Here is an 18,232-nt window from a genome sequence, read left to right on the forward strand (position 1 = left end):
ATGAAAATATATTAATTTTTATGTTACAAATATTATTTTTAATCCTACATATAGATCAAACTCATGCGTAAACATCCGAAACTTATAAAAATAATTAGTGAATATGATATAACATTTTTATTATTTTAATAATTTTATGTACAAAATTTAAAAATTTCATAAGTGAAGTATATCAATTTCGAAGTTTTCTACCTGACTAGTTTACTCGACTTCTCGATCTGGCGATTATGAATACATGAAAATCTAGGTAAATCCTCCATATATTACAAACACAAAGAATTCTGACAAAAAGAACTTAATAACCTCGAGTTGAAATTACAAAAACAATCACGGAAAACATCGGAACACTAAATCGAAATATCGTTAGAAAATATCACAATAACATAAACGGTTGACCTTGAAACTCCATATCACTAGCAGTTGGCCTCGAAATCTTTAAAATACGGACAGGACAGTAGCCAAATTAAGGAACTCTCGGTTTGTTATCCCAGATTTCTCTGGCCTCTACAAGTTCTGGGCAATATCGTTGTGCCAACACATCAACACGTTCCAAAAATGGCTTGGTACCATAGTTACCGATGTGCATAACCATTTGGTTCCAACGCTTCTGACACAAGTCTCCAGATCTGTGATCAAGAAGAGTATCCCAGTCCACATCTTCCATGCAGCCTGCATCCATGAGATAAAGCTTTTTCAGCATGCGATAGTCGTCAGAGTCAGCCCACAAGCCTTCAGCCACCATAGGTGATGTCAACTGATTATACCACTTTATGCAGCAATTTGCTTGAGCTCGAGTGGATAATTTATCGCTAATTGCTGTCCAAGAGATGTTATCCCGCAGCATCCCATGTTTCGATCTTTTCTCTTCAGAGAGTTTCTGTTGCAGATCGATGTTCACCAGATCAAAAAGGTTCTGATACTCTTTCTGTGTCCACTGTCCTTTATTCATGTTTTGCAGTTTTATTCTACGCCAAGTATCCTTTACATGCCATCTATGTTTGCCAAGTTCATCAGCCAATGCCTTCCACTCGTTACCATTAAGCTCCTGGTACTTCAGAATCATATCATACTCTTCTTGAGTCCATTTTCGGCTCGCGGACCTTCGAAATAAGAGTTGAGCACGATAATAGACAGCACTATATGGCCTATAGGGTATGGCAGCTCCTATCTCTTTCCAACAACCTCTCAACTCAGGGTGCTTTCTACAATTCAAAACCATGTCCAAACCATCTTTACCCAAATCACGATCCTCTATGAAACGATAAACAGCCGCTTTGACAATCTCGTTTTCCTCTGGAGTGAACCGTTTACCTCGCAGTAGGTTCTCTTCATCATATATCTCCTTCGTATTGGAATCATCAGAAAGAGGGAAAACCTCAACCTGACCAGAAAAACTCACCTTCTTATTACTTTTGGAAGGCGTAGGATCATCTAAATTATTACCCACTAGTTTGGCCTTTTTATTCTTACCTTTATTTGCCTCTTCTACTTCATTACCATACGTCTTGTCCTTTTTCTTCCTTCTCTTATGTTTCTTCACATCTTCACCCTCGTTATGCTCATCCTCTGCAGCCTTCTTTTTCTTTCTCTTAACCATTTTAGAAAAATCATCGTTGAGGTCCTCAGTTATCGACTCATACATTTTTTTACTCTTAGTTTCATTTTCCATTGTCATATTTTCCTCCGAACCATCATAAATTTTGGACTCCGTAGCTCCATCACAATTACCTTTGTTTGCCTCTTCTACTTCATTACCATACGACTTGTTCTTTTTCTTCCTTCTTTTATGTTTCTCCACATCTCCACCCTCGTTATGTTCATCCTCCACAGCCTTCTTTTTCTTTCTCTTAACCATTTTAGAAAAATCATCGTTGAGGTCCTCGGTGATCGACTCATACATTTTTTTACTCTTACTTTCATTTTCCATTGTCATATTTTCCTTCGAACCATCATAAATTTTGGACTCCATAGCTCCAGCACAATTACCTATGTTTGCCCCTTCTACTTCATTACCATACGTCTTGTTCTTTTTCTTCCTTCTTTTATGTTTCTCAACATCTCCACCCTCGTTATGTTCATCCTCTACAGCCTTCTTTTTCTTTCTCTTAACCATATTAGAAAAATCATCGTTGAGGTCCTCGGTGATCAACTCATACATTTTTTTACTCTTACTTCCATTTTCCACTGTCATATTTTCCTCCAAACCATCATAAATTTTGGACTTCATAGCTCCAGCACAATTACCTTGTGACTCTATGAAATAATCATCCTTGCCATCTGTTCTTCCTCTCTTCCTTTTCTTTGCCTTAACCTTCTCAGTAACACTACCTTCAATATTATCATCAAATGTCCCACCCTGTTCTCGGTCTTCGTATTCTCTATCTCTGTCGCCAACGTTATGGATTTCCATTGATATTTGTTTCTTCCCTTCTTTCTTAGCTGATTTGCCACTTTTATGTTTGGAAACTTTTTCTTCCACTGGTTTTTCTAGAACCTCATTTCCCTCAAGTTTCCTAACCTCGTATCTTGGGAAATAGCATGCCTCAGTTTTACTCTTTTTCTTCTTTCTTTTTTCCTGATTCCTTGCATCCTCACTGCCATCTTCACCATAAACACCGATCAATTGTCCGTGACTTGCATCCTTCTCCATGTCAACCGCCTCAGCATCTTTCACTTCTTTATTTGCCTTCTTTTCTTTGTTCTTTCTAGGATTCCTACTCATTTCAGTAATATCTTCTGTCTGAGATCTATGCTCATGCTCACTCACCTCATTCCTACCAACATTCTCAACCCCATGCAATCCCGTGACACTTTCTTTACCAGTTTTACCTTTCTTTAACTTTTTCTCGATCCTCTTCTCTATCTTCTGGAGCACATTATTCCCATCTCCTTGATCTCCCATTAAACTTCCTCTTTCTCCCCCTCCTCCTTCTTACTGGTTTAATTCTGAATGAAAGAAGTAAAAAATAAACTTTAAAACAAGGTGAAAGAAAACCAAATGCTGAATGCTCTCTTTACAGAAAATCCACCCGATTACAAGAAAGAAAACAAAATGCATGTTCAATACACTACTTGTAAAGCATTCCAAAATGTCACCTCCAAACATCACCAAACATGTGCATTATAGAACATTGAAAAAATAAAGGAATGAATGCCTATGATAGATAAAGAAGTAATCAAAAAACCCCATTATATCACCACACAACCTATATCATATCCAATCATAACTTTTGAACTCCCGTTACTTCTTCAATGGCCACCTCAAATTTATAAAGAATCAATTCCATAAATTTTCAACTTGTGCCAAAAATATCCCATAAACAGCGTAGAGAAAAGGCATTTCAATAATGCATCAACATATAGAACTGCAGTAGATGAAAACAAATACAAAGGACCAAAAATATAAGCCAAAAAACTAACCCTATATTTGGAGGCCGAATATTTCAGAGTTTGACAAGTTTTGCATAATAATTTCCAACAATTATAATCAACCATTCTAAGGCATCGAACTAGTTAATACTCAATTTATACATCTCAATAATTTGAAAATCTCTAATTAAATATTCTGAAATTTGTTCGATACCTTGAATCAACTCAAAGTTTGTACCTACATCCAAAAATATAACAAATATCAATATTGATACCAAATTTAACCAAAAAATGGAGCACCTTTAAACAATTTCTGGAATCATGATTTATACCTCAATATATATATCAAAATGAAGCCTGTGACCCAGATAACAAAAGCCCTCAATCAATTTCCGAACTACGGCGACGCACGGCGACGATTCAACGGAGAAAGGGGCGGCGGGTTTCGACGGGTGTTCCGTTAGTCGCGATTTTATCTAGAAAAAGCGGTAGCAATAACAAGCTTACGTCGAGAGCTTTCCAACCGTGTATTTACTTAAATTTTTCGGCGACCGGTGCGGGACAATCGGCGGTCAAAGGTGGCGAGATGGTTGAAAGTGTTGGGCAGAAAGTTACGGGGGGAGAGAAGGGAAATTTAATGACGATGATTATCTTTTATATTATATTAGTTATTTTGCGCACACACACTATGTATACGATCTTTTTTATTATTATCGATGAATTAAAATGAAATTTTACAAATTATGAAGATATTAAATTGATATTTAAATTGTTGAAATAAAAAAAATAAAAATAAAAACGTGTTTTGAAATTTAAAAAAAAACAAAAAAATATAATATTAATATGATATAAAAGTAGAGAAAAAAAATTGATGTCTTTCTTCTAAACTTTGATAAAATAGAATAGATATATAATATCTATACTATATGTGACACCCTTAGACTTCATACTAGAACATTAGAATATTTAATTTCATAATTATTCTTTTTATCTTACTAAATATCTTCTCAATCACTCCATATTTTATATATCAAAAAATATAAATGAAGTTTTTCTTTTAAATCGAATAAATCTTTTAAATTGAAAATAATTTTATAATAATTGTTTAGTATTATTTAATCAAAATAATAATAATAATATATGCAACGCGTGTATATCTTTTATTAGTTAATATTATATATATGTGTTTATCATCTTTTTTTGCTCGAAATTTGACACGATTTATTTTATTTCAACTCTCGTATGTTATAAAATTTAAATATGTAATTTAATATTGCATATAAATTGATATTTTTTAATGTATATTTTAAACACACAATTTAATTATCTGACTTAAAAATTTTAAATTCTTCAATTTAAAATAATTAAACTTAATTATTGTCAAATAATATATAATTAAACCAGTCAAAGTCGTGAAGGATAACACAAGTCACATTTTCCTCGAAAACCATACAAAAACAAGAGATTCTCCGACAAAAATAAATAATGCATGTGATCCAACCATTACAATATTGGAGCATGAACCACTACAAAAAAAAAAAAGAAAAAGAAAAAAGAACAACTAACTAGTGGTCTAATAGAACCACCTATAGATGTTACTATTGTAATAATATTTAGTATGTCTAAATAAAATTTCTAAGTTTAGCCTATATCATGTATTATTTTCAAAATAAATCTATTACTATACATCTTGAGTTAGAAAACAAAACAAAAAAAAGTTGCGTTAGGTGTTGCCGAAGGAATTTGCATAAGCAACCAATAGTATAAGTTGCGATTATATGATTAGGCTCTAATGAGCCATTTATAAACTCGGTGGACACGACCTGACATTTTGTTAAAAAATGTATAACATTTATTTTACCTTATGGAAGCATGATGAACTATTAAAAAAAAGACTGATATATATGCTGAAAACTTTACGTAGTCTTATGCATTTGGAGAGATTTAATGTGTAACAACTACTAAAATTTAAAAAGAATATATAAAATGAAAAAATAAATAAAAAATGAAAACAAGGGTAAAATAGGAAGTTAGACTACATTGAGTCAAAATCTAAGCAAAAAATAATAACTCACCATATTAAGAACTAAATCGGGAACATATCAAAATATTAAAGACTAAATCGAGAATTTTCCTCTAACAACATAACTAGTTGCATGAAATTAATGATATTTTTTAGATATATTGTACATATATCATTTTTATTTTTTTTTATTTTAATATAATCTGTATATTTTTTTATGTGAAGAGGTTGTTAATATTAAATCTATGTTCTAGATTAGATTTATTTAATTTAAAATTTTCCATTTTATATCTCTTAATTTTTTTAAAATTATATATATTGAGTTTAAATTAAATTGAATATAAGTCAAGTATTATATTGATCACAATAGACCGAGTTTAAGCATAACCTCATGTTAAATCTGTCTTGATCGGGATAAGTCTAAACTTCAGTAAACATGTCTAGATACGGTTCCGAGACTTGTAATGAGTTTTAATAGACCTGCACCGGACACACTATTATCTCTATTTACTAATGTACTGATGTACGCGTTGTGTGTTTGTACAATAATTTTTTATAATTTATTTAATTTATATTTAAATGAAGATTAAAATATAATTATAAGAAATAGTGAGTGATTATACTGTAATTTTGATATATGAATTTAAAAAATAAATAACAAATGAAAGAAAAAAAATACTTTTTAAGATTTATTTGTTAAAATAATTTTTTTTTTAAAAAAAATTATTAAACGGCTTTGCGTATCCAATTAGAATTAGTCATGTGTGTAATGTGTGTATGCGCGTTCACTGCCCCGAAATTTCTGATAAGCTCAGAATCAAATTCCCAAATTAGTCAAACCCTAAATTCAGAATTTCAGTCGACTTTGTTTTCGAATCAATCCGAAAATGTGGAGGCACGCAGCTAACAGGGTTCTCGGCCAAGGACTACGACCTACGGCGACTTCCCCTGCGACGGTCGCGGGGCGCATGTACCACGAGAGGGTGGTGGATCACTACAACAATCCTCGGAACGTCGGATCGTTCGATAAGAGCGATCCGAATGTCGGGACGGGGCTGGTGGGAGCCCCTGCTTGTGGCGACGTCATGAAATTGCAGATTAGAGTCGATGAGGAGAGTGGGAAAATCGTCGATGCTTGTTTTAAGACCTTTGGGTGTGGCTCTGCAATCGCCTCTTCTTCCGTTGGTACGTTGGTGGATGAAATCAATGATTTGGTGATTCATGGTGCTGTAATTATATTAAAATCGCATCTTGTCTGTTTGAGTTAGGTTTTACGTGTTTTGATTTTCCTAGCAATGTACACATATAACAGATCATGTTTGGGTAAAAAGGAATATCTGAATGCTTCAGCTCACTTCATGTGATATAGAGTTACGAGTTATAGATAGCTAGCACTACAACTACTGTCCGTGTGTGTCCGTTATGTTCGTCCCTGTGTTTCCACTTATTGACTTTGGCACTTGTTTTAATTAAACAATTTGTAATTTTTATTTCAGCCACCGAATGGGTGAAAGGTAAACAGATGGAGGAAGTCCTGTCAATCAAGAATACGTGAGTCCCACTCTTTTCCTTGTTCTACTGAATGCATCTATTAGTGTTGTATTTTTCTGTTTATCCGTGAACTCATGCATTATGTGCATTGATATGTACTACTTGATTTCTTTCTGCTTTGTAATTTTGCTTGGCCAGACATATGCTGCTTTTGCAATACTTGGCCTAAAGGTGGGTGTTTATCTCCTCCTTTTATATAATTTGATTTGATTACAAATGCGCCCCTTCGCTCCTCACTCCTCCATTTTCCCCTCGATAGTTTTGCTATATTATTCTTAGATGCTTTGCTCTATCATAGAATTACATCATGGTCTATGTGAGTTTTTTGTTGTATTTCTTCATGACTTATTATTAACGGTCATTCCTTGGGGCGATCATGATAAAACATGCATAGAAGAGCCATATCCGTTGTTTTGTTTTCGAATTTAATGTAATACACAAATGAAGTTCGGTAAGAATACCGGTAAATGAAATTTCAAACTAAGTAGCAGTCAGGTGTTTTTCTCTCTTTTGTGTTACTTTTATGCCCATTGCATTTTTTTCTTTTTGTTAAAGTTTTCTCTGTCTGAAGTTCTCACATCCAATTTTCATGATTGTAGATTATTTATCTGGGTAGATCGATGATAGAACTGGATACTTTCTTTGGAGTTTTTATACTACTTATGGTGGAATATTGTTAACCCTCTAATTAGGGGTTCTCTGGATTGCCCTAGATGGAAGTTCTAAAATTGTATATTTTCCATGGCTCAAATGATTGTTTGACGACAGAAATATTTTTTTGCTTATTTTATGATCTGCATGAAGCATAAAGAAATATTAAACAACCAATAAATCTTATTCTTCTCTCTGAATACAATTCTGAGTANATTGTAGATTATTTATCTGGGTAGATCGATGATAGAACTGGATACTCTTTCTTTGGAGTTTTTATACTACTTATACCCTCTAATTAGGGGTTCTCTGGATTGCCTCAGATGGAAGTTCTAAAATTGTACATTTTCCATGGCTCAAATGATTGTTTGACGACAGAAATATTTTTTTGCTTATTTTATGATCTGCATGAAGTATAAAGAAATAGTAAACAACCAAGAAATTTTATTCTTCTCTCTGAATACAGTTCTGAGTGTATTTCAACTAGCAAGCCATCTGGTTCAGTAGTTGTTGGATATGATTATCGATATTTAGATGATATTAGGCTTCTAACCAATTGGATTAAAAAATGTCAGAAATTTGGTGCAGTGAGTAATAATTTGACAGCCAAACAAATTTTGTCATGTTTATATATTTGGTTATATTCGTACTGTTGGCCTTGTGAGTCCATAATAAAAATACTTATTTGTTAATGGCAAGGGTACCTTTGTTGACTTCTTGGATGGTGATTTGTGATTTTGGCTACGAAACCATTTATTTTACCTCATAATTTCATACATCCTTTTTTTTCTCCTATGCGTGCTGAATGTGTTTTTCCTTGATGATCTTCAAAATACAGAGAAATTGCAAAACATCTCTCTCTTCCACCTGTGAAACTCCACTGCAGCATGCTTGCTGAGGATGCAATAAAGGCTGCTGTCAAAGATTACGATGCCAAGCGTTCCAAGTCAAACGGAGTTCAGGCGGCCGCTCCTGTGGAGAAAGCTGCTGATGCCTGAGGAAGTTTATGTATTGCTGCTATTTACACATTACTCAACAGCTCATGTATTGTATTTAAGGACAAGGACATAGTCCTAGTAGATTTTCGTCTGCGTTTTTATATTCGTGCATTTTCGTTTGAGCAGCATATGTATATATAATACACTCTGTGTGTGTATGGGAGAATAAAGAGCCTTACTTCTCAAGGCAACAAGGTTCATGTTTTTGAGTAAATGCCATAAAATTATATACCAGTCGCCTTTCATGTACGTGGGAGCATCAAATGTTATTAGTAGACCGACACAGAGCTGAGTGAGAAAAAATAAGAACATGGTCCACTCGGAATTTTGGCACGTGAAAGAAATGTTTGTCCTCGTAGATTTTCTGTGCACATCGGCTACTCGTTTTGTGATGTGCATATATTTTTAGTTTTTGTTCTCATATTTATCAAGATATTTTTATTTTGATTTTTTTGTCTTTTTAGGTGTGTTAATTATTGCATGCTTTTTTTATGTTTAAATTATTTATAGTAGTATCTAGATTTTCTTTGCACATTGACTACTCGTTTTGTCTGCTAATAATGATATATATTTTTATGTTTTGTATTTATCAAGATCTTTTCTAGTTTTATATAATTATACTGTATGTAAATTTTAATGCAGTATTGATTAATATTTTTTTTCAATACATAAACCTTTTCTGGTATTAATTTATAAAAAAACCAAAAATAAGAAATGAAAATGTCAGCCACAAACAAGTTCTGATTCAGAACCAAAATGGATTATCCAAGTCATGACAACTTCATTACCGTGTCTGATGTATAAATTAACGTTTCCGTTCTAAAGAAATGAAAAGAGAAGAAAAGTCGAATCTTGCTTGTTCAAAGAATGATTATTTATAAAAGAATCAAGAATGCAATAAAATCTACTGTTCTATCTCCAATTGAATATGTCAAAGGTTAATAAAAAATAAATACAACTTGACTATGTCCAAATCTTGAGTTAATCCGTCCACCTTCGTTTAATCCCTTGCTACCCACTTGATCCAACGAGACCAGAAGAATTTTAGTCAAAAAAATGTTAGATTTCTCGGGCTAATTCACCGATGTGTTAGCAAATTTAGGCAGTTGAATAAGCATCACAGTTATGTCGTCAATGGCGCCTCTCGAAGCTGAAAGATCAACAAGTTTTTTACAGGCAGACAATGTCATCGGCTTATCAAGGTTTGAGACCAGAGGTAGGGCGATATCAATGGCTTCTTGATTGCTGACCTGCAATGCAACAAAGAAGGGAGTCAGCTTCCAAAAGAAAGTGTTTGTTTCAAAAACCTCTAAACAAAACATTTTAGATCAAATATAATTTGATTTACCTTATCCCATAGTCCATCCGAAGCTAGAAGAAGGAACTCGTGCTCGGGTTTAAGCCTAAGGATCCGTGTGTCTGGTTCTGCCGTGATCCATTGCTTAAGGTACTGGTCTCCAATAGCTCTGGAAACTGCTAAAGATCCTAAAACTCTCCAGACGCCATTGCGGTTTTCAACAAATCCACCCTGTTACATCAAACCAGGCAATCTAAAGATTAATTGCTGGACACGTGATAATATCTAAGAATGAAGTGAAGCTGGGATGTGACGGCTTGCTTACCAGTGCCTCAATTCTGTCTCTCTCGTCTTCACGAGAAGGGCGGTGATCAGAAGTTAGGGACTCAGCAACCCCGCCTCTGCTGATGACTGCACGACAGTCACCGGCGTTGGATACAACTAGATTCCCTTGTCTAATCAATGCTGTCACACAGCATGTTCCACCCCGCTGATCTTGCATGAGAAATTCGGAATCCGTGGTCAAGAAACCTTTCTTAACCGCCAATTCAATTCTTTCGTCATCTTCCCTTCTTTCTAATTCATGTACGACGTTCTTGACCAAGTTCTCGGCTGCAAACTCAGCAGCTTTTACGCCTCCATGCCCATCAAAAACACCAAAGAAAGCCTGCAAATTGTAAGAGATGGCCCGATTAATCATCAATATATCCCGTATTAAGCCATCTAAACTTTTTATTATCTTGTTTATAACCTCTCAACACTTTCAGTCTCCTGTTTTAATCTCCATAACATCGCTAAAAGAATTCAGTTCATTGTTTCTCATTCTTTATACCTTCAAATAACTCCTTTGTTCCCCCACAAACTAGTTAATACACGGTGGAACACAGGCTAATTCAGGGAATTCACCAAAATCAAATGAAAAAATTTTAAAATTTTGTTCTTCAGTTTCTTCTTTTTCTTTTTCAAAAAATTATATAAATTTCGTTCCAAAAAACATCAAGCCTTGACAAAAGATTAAATTGCTCGATTACCTCAGATGAAAAACAAACAAATCGAAATTAATCTACGCGAAAGTAATCCAAATCAACACAGAAACTTACTGGAAAAAAAAACAAAAAACAAAGGGGGGAAAAAGGATTTAACAGCATCAAAACATGAATTACCTGATCCGAATCACCATGAAGATCCACAACAGCAGCGTACCGATCCTCCATCACCTCCCTCCTCCCCTTCTTACAACACACGGAAAACCCATCTCCCTCCACCTCCACCCACTCCTCCGCCGCCGCCGTCTCCCTTTTCACCGACGAATCCACCAAAACCATCGGAATATCCAATCTTGGCGGCCTCTTCCTCTTCAAAACCGCCGGAAAATCACCACCAGCCGAAGCCCTGATGAGCCCACTTGGCGAAGACGTCTTCTGGACCCGTAAAAGCCTCGGAGACGAACAAGACTTCGGAGAACACATACAAGAAGACGAAGAAGGTGAAAAAACCGGAGAATTTGATGCTGCAACAGTACAAGAAGTCATTTTTTCAGATCTCTCTCTCTCTCTCTAGACACTACTATAACGGTTCAAAATTGGGATGTGAAGAAATAGTGAGAGAATCGAAATGGGTATATAGAGCGGGGAGACCCCACAGCGGAATACGTGTTCAATCTCTGTGTTTGTTCTGTCAAATTCTTCGGATGGTTCATTTTTCAAACGTTGTGTAGGCTTGACTCTGAATTATTGAAGAAAATAGCTTTTAACTATTCTTTCTAAGGAAACTTCTTTTTTTAATAAATACGGATTTTACTTTTTTAAAATTAGCGTAGATCGGGTCGGTATTTGACAGGTTCGAGTTTGTCTGTTCGGGCATTCATTTCGACTACCCAGTCATAATATATACTCGTTATTATGCACACGCGATGCGTGTGTGTACAATTTTTTTTATTATTATCGATGGATTAAAGTGAAATTTGACAAATTATGGAGTAACTAAATTGATATTTGAATTGTTGAAATAAAAATAAATAAAAATAAAAGTGTGTGTTGAAATTAAAACAAAAAAAAACAAAAATGTAATATTAATATCATATAAGGGTAAAATTGAAAAAAAAAATTAGTGTCCTCTCTAGATAGTTATTACCATGTACTCACACTTAATATAATAGTGTGTATATATATATATATATATATATATATATATAATTGATTTCATATGTTTGTATTCATCAATTAAATGCAATGAAATTATACATCTAATATATTGATGTCACATCAATGATACTTGACATAAGTGTCTAGATAGTAATATTTTTTAATTATCCATTACATAAAATATAAGTCGGATTAGATATGTCAAAACAGGCTAGCGGGACGGGTCAGCCCGCCATTTCGACCGCCTCTAAATGGCCAACCCAGACCAAATCATATTGGGGTGCAAATTAGACGGGCCGACCCGCTTATTTTTTTAAGAAAAAAATGTTGAACAGTATGATAGTAAACATAGAAGAAAAATATATTTTAGATAAATAGTTTCATAAAATACTTAAAAACATTGAAATAAGAAATTAAGAAAGCATACAACATAATACATAAAAGGTAAAGTGCTTAAACCAAACATGAAAAAATTAAACAAATACTATAAATTCAATTCTCATTAAATTCCATTAAATCTTACAATAACACAGAGATTCAGATTTTACAAGAGTGAGTGAAGGAGGCGAGGCGCATGAGAAAAATAAGGAAGAAATAAAAAAAGAGAGTGATCGAGGTACAGACAACTTATTCCAATTTTATATAAAACTTAAAAATATAAAATTCTACCTTAATTTAGCGGGCCAAAACCCAAATGTGCTCAGCCCTTTTAACCTTCTTCCAAACGATATGTTATTTTATCAACCCAACCCGTTCAATTTTTATAACTTGACGGACCGACCCGACAAGCCTGACCCAATTTGCCAAGTCTGAGTCGGATACAAATCCGAACCCGAACACCAGCCCTTGAAAATATGGGTTTTACAGGTTCGTTCATGCTAGCAGGTTGTGGCTAAGATCTAGCCCACAAGAAATCGGAAGACATGATTTGGAGAGAAATAATCCTTTTACAACGACATTCTAAAATTTCATCAAGTAAAAGCGAAATTAGAATTAATTTTCGAAAAAAAAAATACAAACTTAAAATGGCAAATTAAAAAAATAAGACCCGATTCTCGAACTTGTTGCCATGTCATCGGCTTTGACGATCTAATCAAAAATTGTGTATAATCAGATATTTGAGTAAAAATCAGACGAAACTAACGAAAAGTTAGAAGACTAAAACTCAAATTTGACTAATCACCTTAACAAAAGAGAAAAGAAGTAAAGTTAAAAAAGCCAAATGGTTGTTTTCCTAATTAAATCTTATAAATCTTTATCTGTTAAACAAATAAACCTTAATGATATTTACAATAAAAAAATAACACTATTAGTTCATGAATGACAAATAAAAAAATTCAAACAAGAATTTTTATGCTCAATTATACATATTTGAAGAATTGACAAAAATTAACACTCTTAGTATAAAAAATAATATTTTTTCATTAACAACCAAAATAAAAAATTCAACCCACAAAATTGTTCACCTAATTATACATATTTGAAGAATTGACTTCAGTCATAAGTTTTGAAATATGATAAGATACTGCCACCGCCCAACACTAGGAAACCCCACAAAGAATATGAAAATTATACTGTAGAAAGATTGACTTGTTGGACTTTTGTGTAATAATATTGCCATATTGGAGTGTTATTTTCTTTCTGCCTACTTTCAATGCGTGTTGTCCTACAAATTTATGATATTCAGAATTTACCGGAAAATCTAAATAATCGTTTGATAGTAATATTTCCTTTTTTTTTCGTTTATTATAAATATATAATTCATTCACATTCATATTTGATGAAAACGAAGAGAATTTTTTTTATAAAATTCATTTAATCAAATTTTTTTTATTTTAGTGATGTAACTCCATTGAATAAGTACTTGAAAATATAAAACAATTTCTTAAATAAGTTTAAAAGATATAAAATAAAAAATTTGATAAATAACTTGATAGTTAACAGAGTAAGACAGATTCTGGATATGGATCCATTGAACTAATTTTTAGTTCCAACTTTACCCTCACATGATATTAATATTAAATTTTTGTTTTTTTGTTCTTTTCTTAAAAAATTTCAACACACTTTTATTTTTATTTTTTTTATTTCAACAATTCAAATATCAATTTAATCTCTCTATAATTTGTCAAATTTCAATTTAATCCATCGATAATGATAAAAAAAAAGTACACACATACATCGAGTGTGCAGAATAACTAATATATATTACATTGGCGAATATCTATAAGAGTTGCACCAAGAACAGAAAAGAAAATCAAACATGTATTTCACATGGCCAATCCCAAGAGATAACAGCAGAACCTGCTACTCAAGGCGACAGGATATGAGAACACCCACCAATCTTCGGAGAACTTAATAAGATCTCAACGAAGAGAGGGCTTACTTTACGACGAATTTTCAATCGCTTGAGTCTTACGAACATTGGATAAAGCTCGCCTCAATTTGAGGTAATCGTCGAGAAAAACAATAATGGACTAGTTCCGTCAAAATAAATTGGTGTTTCGTGTAAATTCAGTGAAGAGTAAAAGAACGATGTGAATCAGAATATGTAAAGCCTCACCCACACCGATCAAGTACTTCTAGTGCTTGTTCCATTTCATCTTGTGGCATGCTGAGATAAATTAAGCTTCCTAGACAAGTTCAAACAAATACAACCCAACCAATCAAATGATAAAATAAACTTGATTGTGGAGTTCAGATGGAGCTCAATGGGTCATCGATATTTGATCATTGAGCAACGATGAACACTGTATTTTCTATGCCAGACATTCAACGGTCTCTGCAACCAGGACAGCAGTAGACACCTGCCTATGTCTGGTGAATCCAACCAAACAAAACTGCATAAAAATCAAAGAAATGACTAAAATAATGGAACACAAAGACATTATATAAGCCAACATCGATAGCCTCTTCTCAGAATTAAGCACAAGAGACTTAAAAGACAAATTGGCAATAACAAGGTCATAAATATAGCTTATGATTATGTTAAGTGCTGCTCAAAGAGTTTAACAGCACTAGACCGTCAATAAGCACTACGATCTCAAATAAAATTTTTTGCAAAAGGGAAATTGTATCCTTGAAAAAGCAATAAATGGCCTCAGAATTGCAGAATATCAGCATGGCCCAAAATGGCCATCAGTCCCGAAAGATGGTGTTATTATTCAAAAATTTCTTCACAGGCCACCAATAACCAAAAATAGAGCCATATCCAGAAAAATACAAGAGCTTGAGAAATTACTCAAAAATAATGAAAAAAAAGATCAAAAATGTATTTCTCATGACAAACTAAATTGATAACAGCAGAACCTGCTAAAGAAGGTGACGTCATTTGAGAACAACACAAATCTTCGAAAAATTCAACAAAGAGATGGCATCTTGTCTTTTACAACGATTATCGAATCACTTGAGCCATACGTACATTGGTAGAAATATTGTTTATGTCAAGTGTTGCTCAAAGTCTTGAACAGCACTAGAGCATCAATAACCACCACTTTCTCAATTAAATTGTTCTGTAAACAGGAAATTTTATTGTAAGCAAATAAATAATTGGCATCAGAATTACAGATATCGGCAAGGCACAAAAAAGCCATTCAGTCCCGAAAGAAGTGTTATTTGTCAAAAATTTCTTCACAGACCACCCATTTTGATTAGATCAAGAAAAAAAGAGGAAAATTACTTCCAAATTTGACAAATAAAAAAAAGGAAAAATATGTATTTCTGATGGCTAATCCCAGGTGATAACAGCAGAACCTGCTACACAAGGCGATAGGATATCAGAACGCACACCGATCTTCGGAAAAAATCAACAAAGAGGGAGCTTATTTTACGATGATATTCTAATCACTTGAATCGTACGAACATTGGATAAAGATCGCCTCAATTTTGTGACAATCATCGAGAAAAACAGAGCAAGGACCTTTTTTTGTCAAATAAAAACTCATAAAACCAAAGATATTAACGGTTACATTGTCAAGCTCAAGTCACATGGTCTATGGTGCTCACACTTGAATCAGACTCACAAACATTATCTTTCCATGGTACACATTATCTTCACAGAACTCGTAAAAGAACAACATTAGAAAGAAGGGAAGAACAAGCCCACAGAAAAGCCACTTTTAAGCTAGGTTAGACATTACTAGTGATGTGGGATCCAGATGTAGCTCAAAGAATTATGAGGGAAAATAATTGGGCAACGATGGACACCTCCAAGAGAAGACAGACTAATAGATGAGAAACTCATCCATCATCTTCCTTCTCTATCTTCGATTTTCCAGATATGTAACAGCATCTACCATGGATAATAGCGGACACCTGACTAACATCTGGAATCCAAGGCTTTGTAGGTGAAAGAGAAAGAAAGAAAAAAATCTGCAAAAAAATTAAAAAAAAAACTACCAGAAAGCAAAGAAAAACCAGAGTGAGTGATTTCGCAAGAAGTACTCGACTCCTCAAAGCTAATAAATGAAAAAAAGGAGTCCGCGAAACCCAAAAAAGGCACAAAGCGAACATCAATTGTCCTAGAATGTTACCAACAACTAAGAAAAAAAGCTACACTGTAACTGTAAGTTAAAGATATTGCCAACAGGTCAATGCTGACCATCGAATTCTGATAACCCATTAATGAATTCTGAGGAATTTGGAGAGCATGAACAGAAAAACGATGGACAGCAGATTCAAACTTGAATAATTCACAACACAAACACACATCTTAAAAAGGGTAAATCATAATTTAACGACACTACCAACAGATCAATCAATTTGCCCTATAACGCCTCAAGCAAAATTCAAGCATAAATAAAGTAGTCAACGGCACAAAAATCTTCCCTTTTGAACTAATCGGGTAAGCACTGTGCCAGTTTATTCAAAAGATTTGAAGATTAGTTGAAAAAATCTTTGAAGAAAAAAGTTGATGAACAAATTGATGGTTAGAAAACGAGACAGAACCATATCAATGAAGAAAGCTGCCGGCGGACTTTTGCGTGTATTTATACACCATATTTAGGGTTGCGGGTTTGGGATGGAAACGACCAAATCCGTAGGCCTAAAATTTTGATCTTGCGGCGGCTGTTTGCGTGTATTTACTACTTATATTCACCGATTACCTCTGTAACCCTAATTTTCGGGGGATCCAGATCTGAAGCCCTAAATTGTTTTGAATGGGCTATTAAATGAATGAACCCAAAGTTCTGAAAACTATATTTTTTAAATCAATCTCTCGAAAATATAAATATATATATATATAAAATAAAATTTATATAATATTTTACCCAAAATTTTCCAAGTTTTTTATATAATTATACTCGATTGATTTGATTCTAAAACAATAGTGGTTGTTAAATATGTGTTTTGAAGTGATTATATAATATTTATAATAATGTAAAATTAATTTTATACAAAATTAATATAGTTTACATGTGTTTTTGACAAATTTTTTTTTATGTATAAGATCATATAAGAGATCTGTATCACAAAATTAAAATCATATATTTGATTGGATTTGCTTATCATTGATATAAAACCAACCAAATACAAAGTAATTAATATAGTAGTTTCCATTATTGTATATAGTTATTTGGCAAAAACTTGTGTGAGACGGTCTCACGGGTCGTATGTTGTGAGACGAATCTCTTATTTGGGTCATTCATGAAAAAATATTATTTTTTATGCTAAGTGTATTACCTTTTATTGTGAATATCGGTAGAGTTGACCCGTCTCACAGATAAAGATTCGTGAGACCGTCTCACAAGAGACCTACTCTAGTTATTTTCTATAATTTTATACAAATTTGAGAAACAATCATTTCATATGTATGGCTCATATATTGTGTAGCATCGCGATAAAATTCAAAACCTAAAATTGGGGGAAAAAAGTGACTTCAAGTCATTTCCGATTTCGAAATTATGGATTAAATTTTTAATAAGTTAGAAATAAAATTATACATCACTAAAAAATTATTTGTGAAAATATTAAAATTGATCCGTTAAGTTGATCTAATTTTACTNACGTTCATAATATCTAGTATTACAACAGTAATGATTGATCTTATTTCAGTAATATCTGACGTCATATTATAATCATTATTCTGACAAGAAAGAATCAAAGTTATTGTAGTACGATTGAAATTCGACTGATAAGATGATCGCGAACAAAATTAACTCGATTTAAGAACCATTTTTCAATTTTGAATTTAATGTGAATG

At 33.4% G+C, this 18,232-nt stretch overlaps 3 protein-coding genes, 1 long non-coding RNA gene and 2 other non-coding genes across 11 annotated transcripts; 1 reads left to right on the forward strand and 5 right to left on the reverse strand.

Moving 5' to 3' along the window:
* Window positions 1-244: 244 nt before the first annotated feature.
* Window positions 245-3,987, reverse strand: LOC140975489 (uncharacterized). Of its 6 annotated transcripts, XM_073439226.1 has the most exons (4): window positions 3,702-3,987; window positions 3,584-3,607; window positions 2,245-2,946; window positions 245-1,986 (listed from the first exon to the last, which is right to left on the reverse strand). In XM_073439226.1, the coding sequence occupies exons 3-4, from the start codon at window positions 2,900-2,902 to the stop codon at window positions 464-466; spliced, it is 2,181 nt and encodes a 726-aa protein (XP_073295327.1). In that variant the 5' UTR covers window positions 2,903-2,946; window positions 3,584-3,607; window positions 3,702-3,987; the 3' UTR covers window positions 245-463. The 6 variants fall into 6 exon arrangements, with proteins under 6 accessions (XP_073295327.1, XP_073295324.1, XP_073295322.1 ...); XM_073439223.1 differs by having other exon boundaries at window positions 245-2,946; window positions 3,781-3,987; XM_073439221.1 differs by having other exon boundaries at window positions 245-2,946.
* A 2,190-nt stretch (window positions 3,988-6,177) lies between these two features.
* LOC140975491 (iron-sulfur cluster assembly protein 1-like) lies at window positions 6,178-8,821 on the forward strand. Its single transcript, XM_073439227.1, has 3 exons — window positions 6,178-6,577; window positions 6,889-6,943; window positions 8,433-8,821. The coding sequence occupies exons 1-3, from the start codon at window positions 6,280-6,282 to the stop codon at window positions 8,590-8,592; spliced, it is 513 nt and encodes a 170-aa protein (XP_073295328.1). The 5' UTR covers window positions 6,178-6,279; the 3' UTR covers window positions 8,593-8,821.
* Window positions 8,822-9,444: 623 nt separating this feature from the next.
* LOC140975492 (probable protein phosphatase 2C 25) lies at window positions 9,445-11,494 on the reverse strand. Its single transcript, XM_073439228.1, has 4 exons — window positions 11,053-11,494; window positions 10,215-10,556; window positions 9,941-10,120; window positions 9,445-9,842 (listed from the first exon to the last, which is right to left on the reverse strand). The coding sequence occupies exons 1-4, from the start codon at window positions 11,419-11,421 to the stop codon at window positions 9,666-9,668; spliced, it is 1,068 nt and encodes a 355-aa protein (XP_073295329.1). The 5' UTR covers window positions 11,422-11,494; the 3' UTR covers window positions 9,445-9,665.
* Window positions 11,495-14,273: 2,779 nt separating this feature from the next.
* LOC140975493 (uncharacterized) lies at window positions 14,274-17,160 on the reverse strand. Its single transcript, XR_012174979.1, has 2 exons — window positions 15,452-17,160; window positions 14,274-14,870 (listed from the first exon to the last, which is right to left on the reverse strand). It is a non-coding gene; the product is annotated as an uncharacterized lncRNA (long non-coding RNA).
* Window positions 15,126-15,216, reverse strand: LOC140975956 (small nucleolar RNA SNORD96 family). Its single transcript, XR_012175093.1, has one exon. It is a non-coding gene; the product is annotated as a small nucleolar RNA SNORD96 family (small nucleolar RNA).
* On the reverse strand, window positions 15,581-15,670 carry LOC140975957 (small nucleolar RNA SNORD96 family). The gene has a single exon (XR_012175094.1). It is a non-coding gene; the product is annotated as a small nucleolar RNA SNORD96 family (small nucleolar RNA).
* Window positions 17,161-18,232: the final 1,072 nt, after the last annotated feature.

This window comes from Primulina huaijiensis, chromosome 4, assembly GCF_012295235.1.
Source record: "Primulina huaijiensis isolate GDHJ02 chromosome 4, ASM1229523v2, whole genome shotgun sequence".
NCBI classification, from domain to species: domain Eukaryota; kingdom Viridiplantae; phylum Streptophyta; class Magnoliopsida; order Lamiales; family Gesneriaceae; genus Primulina; species Primulina huaijiensis.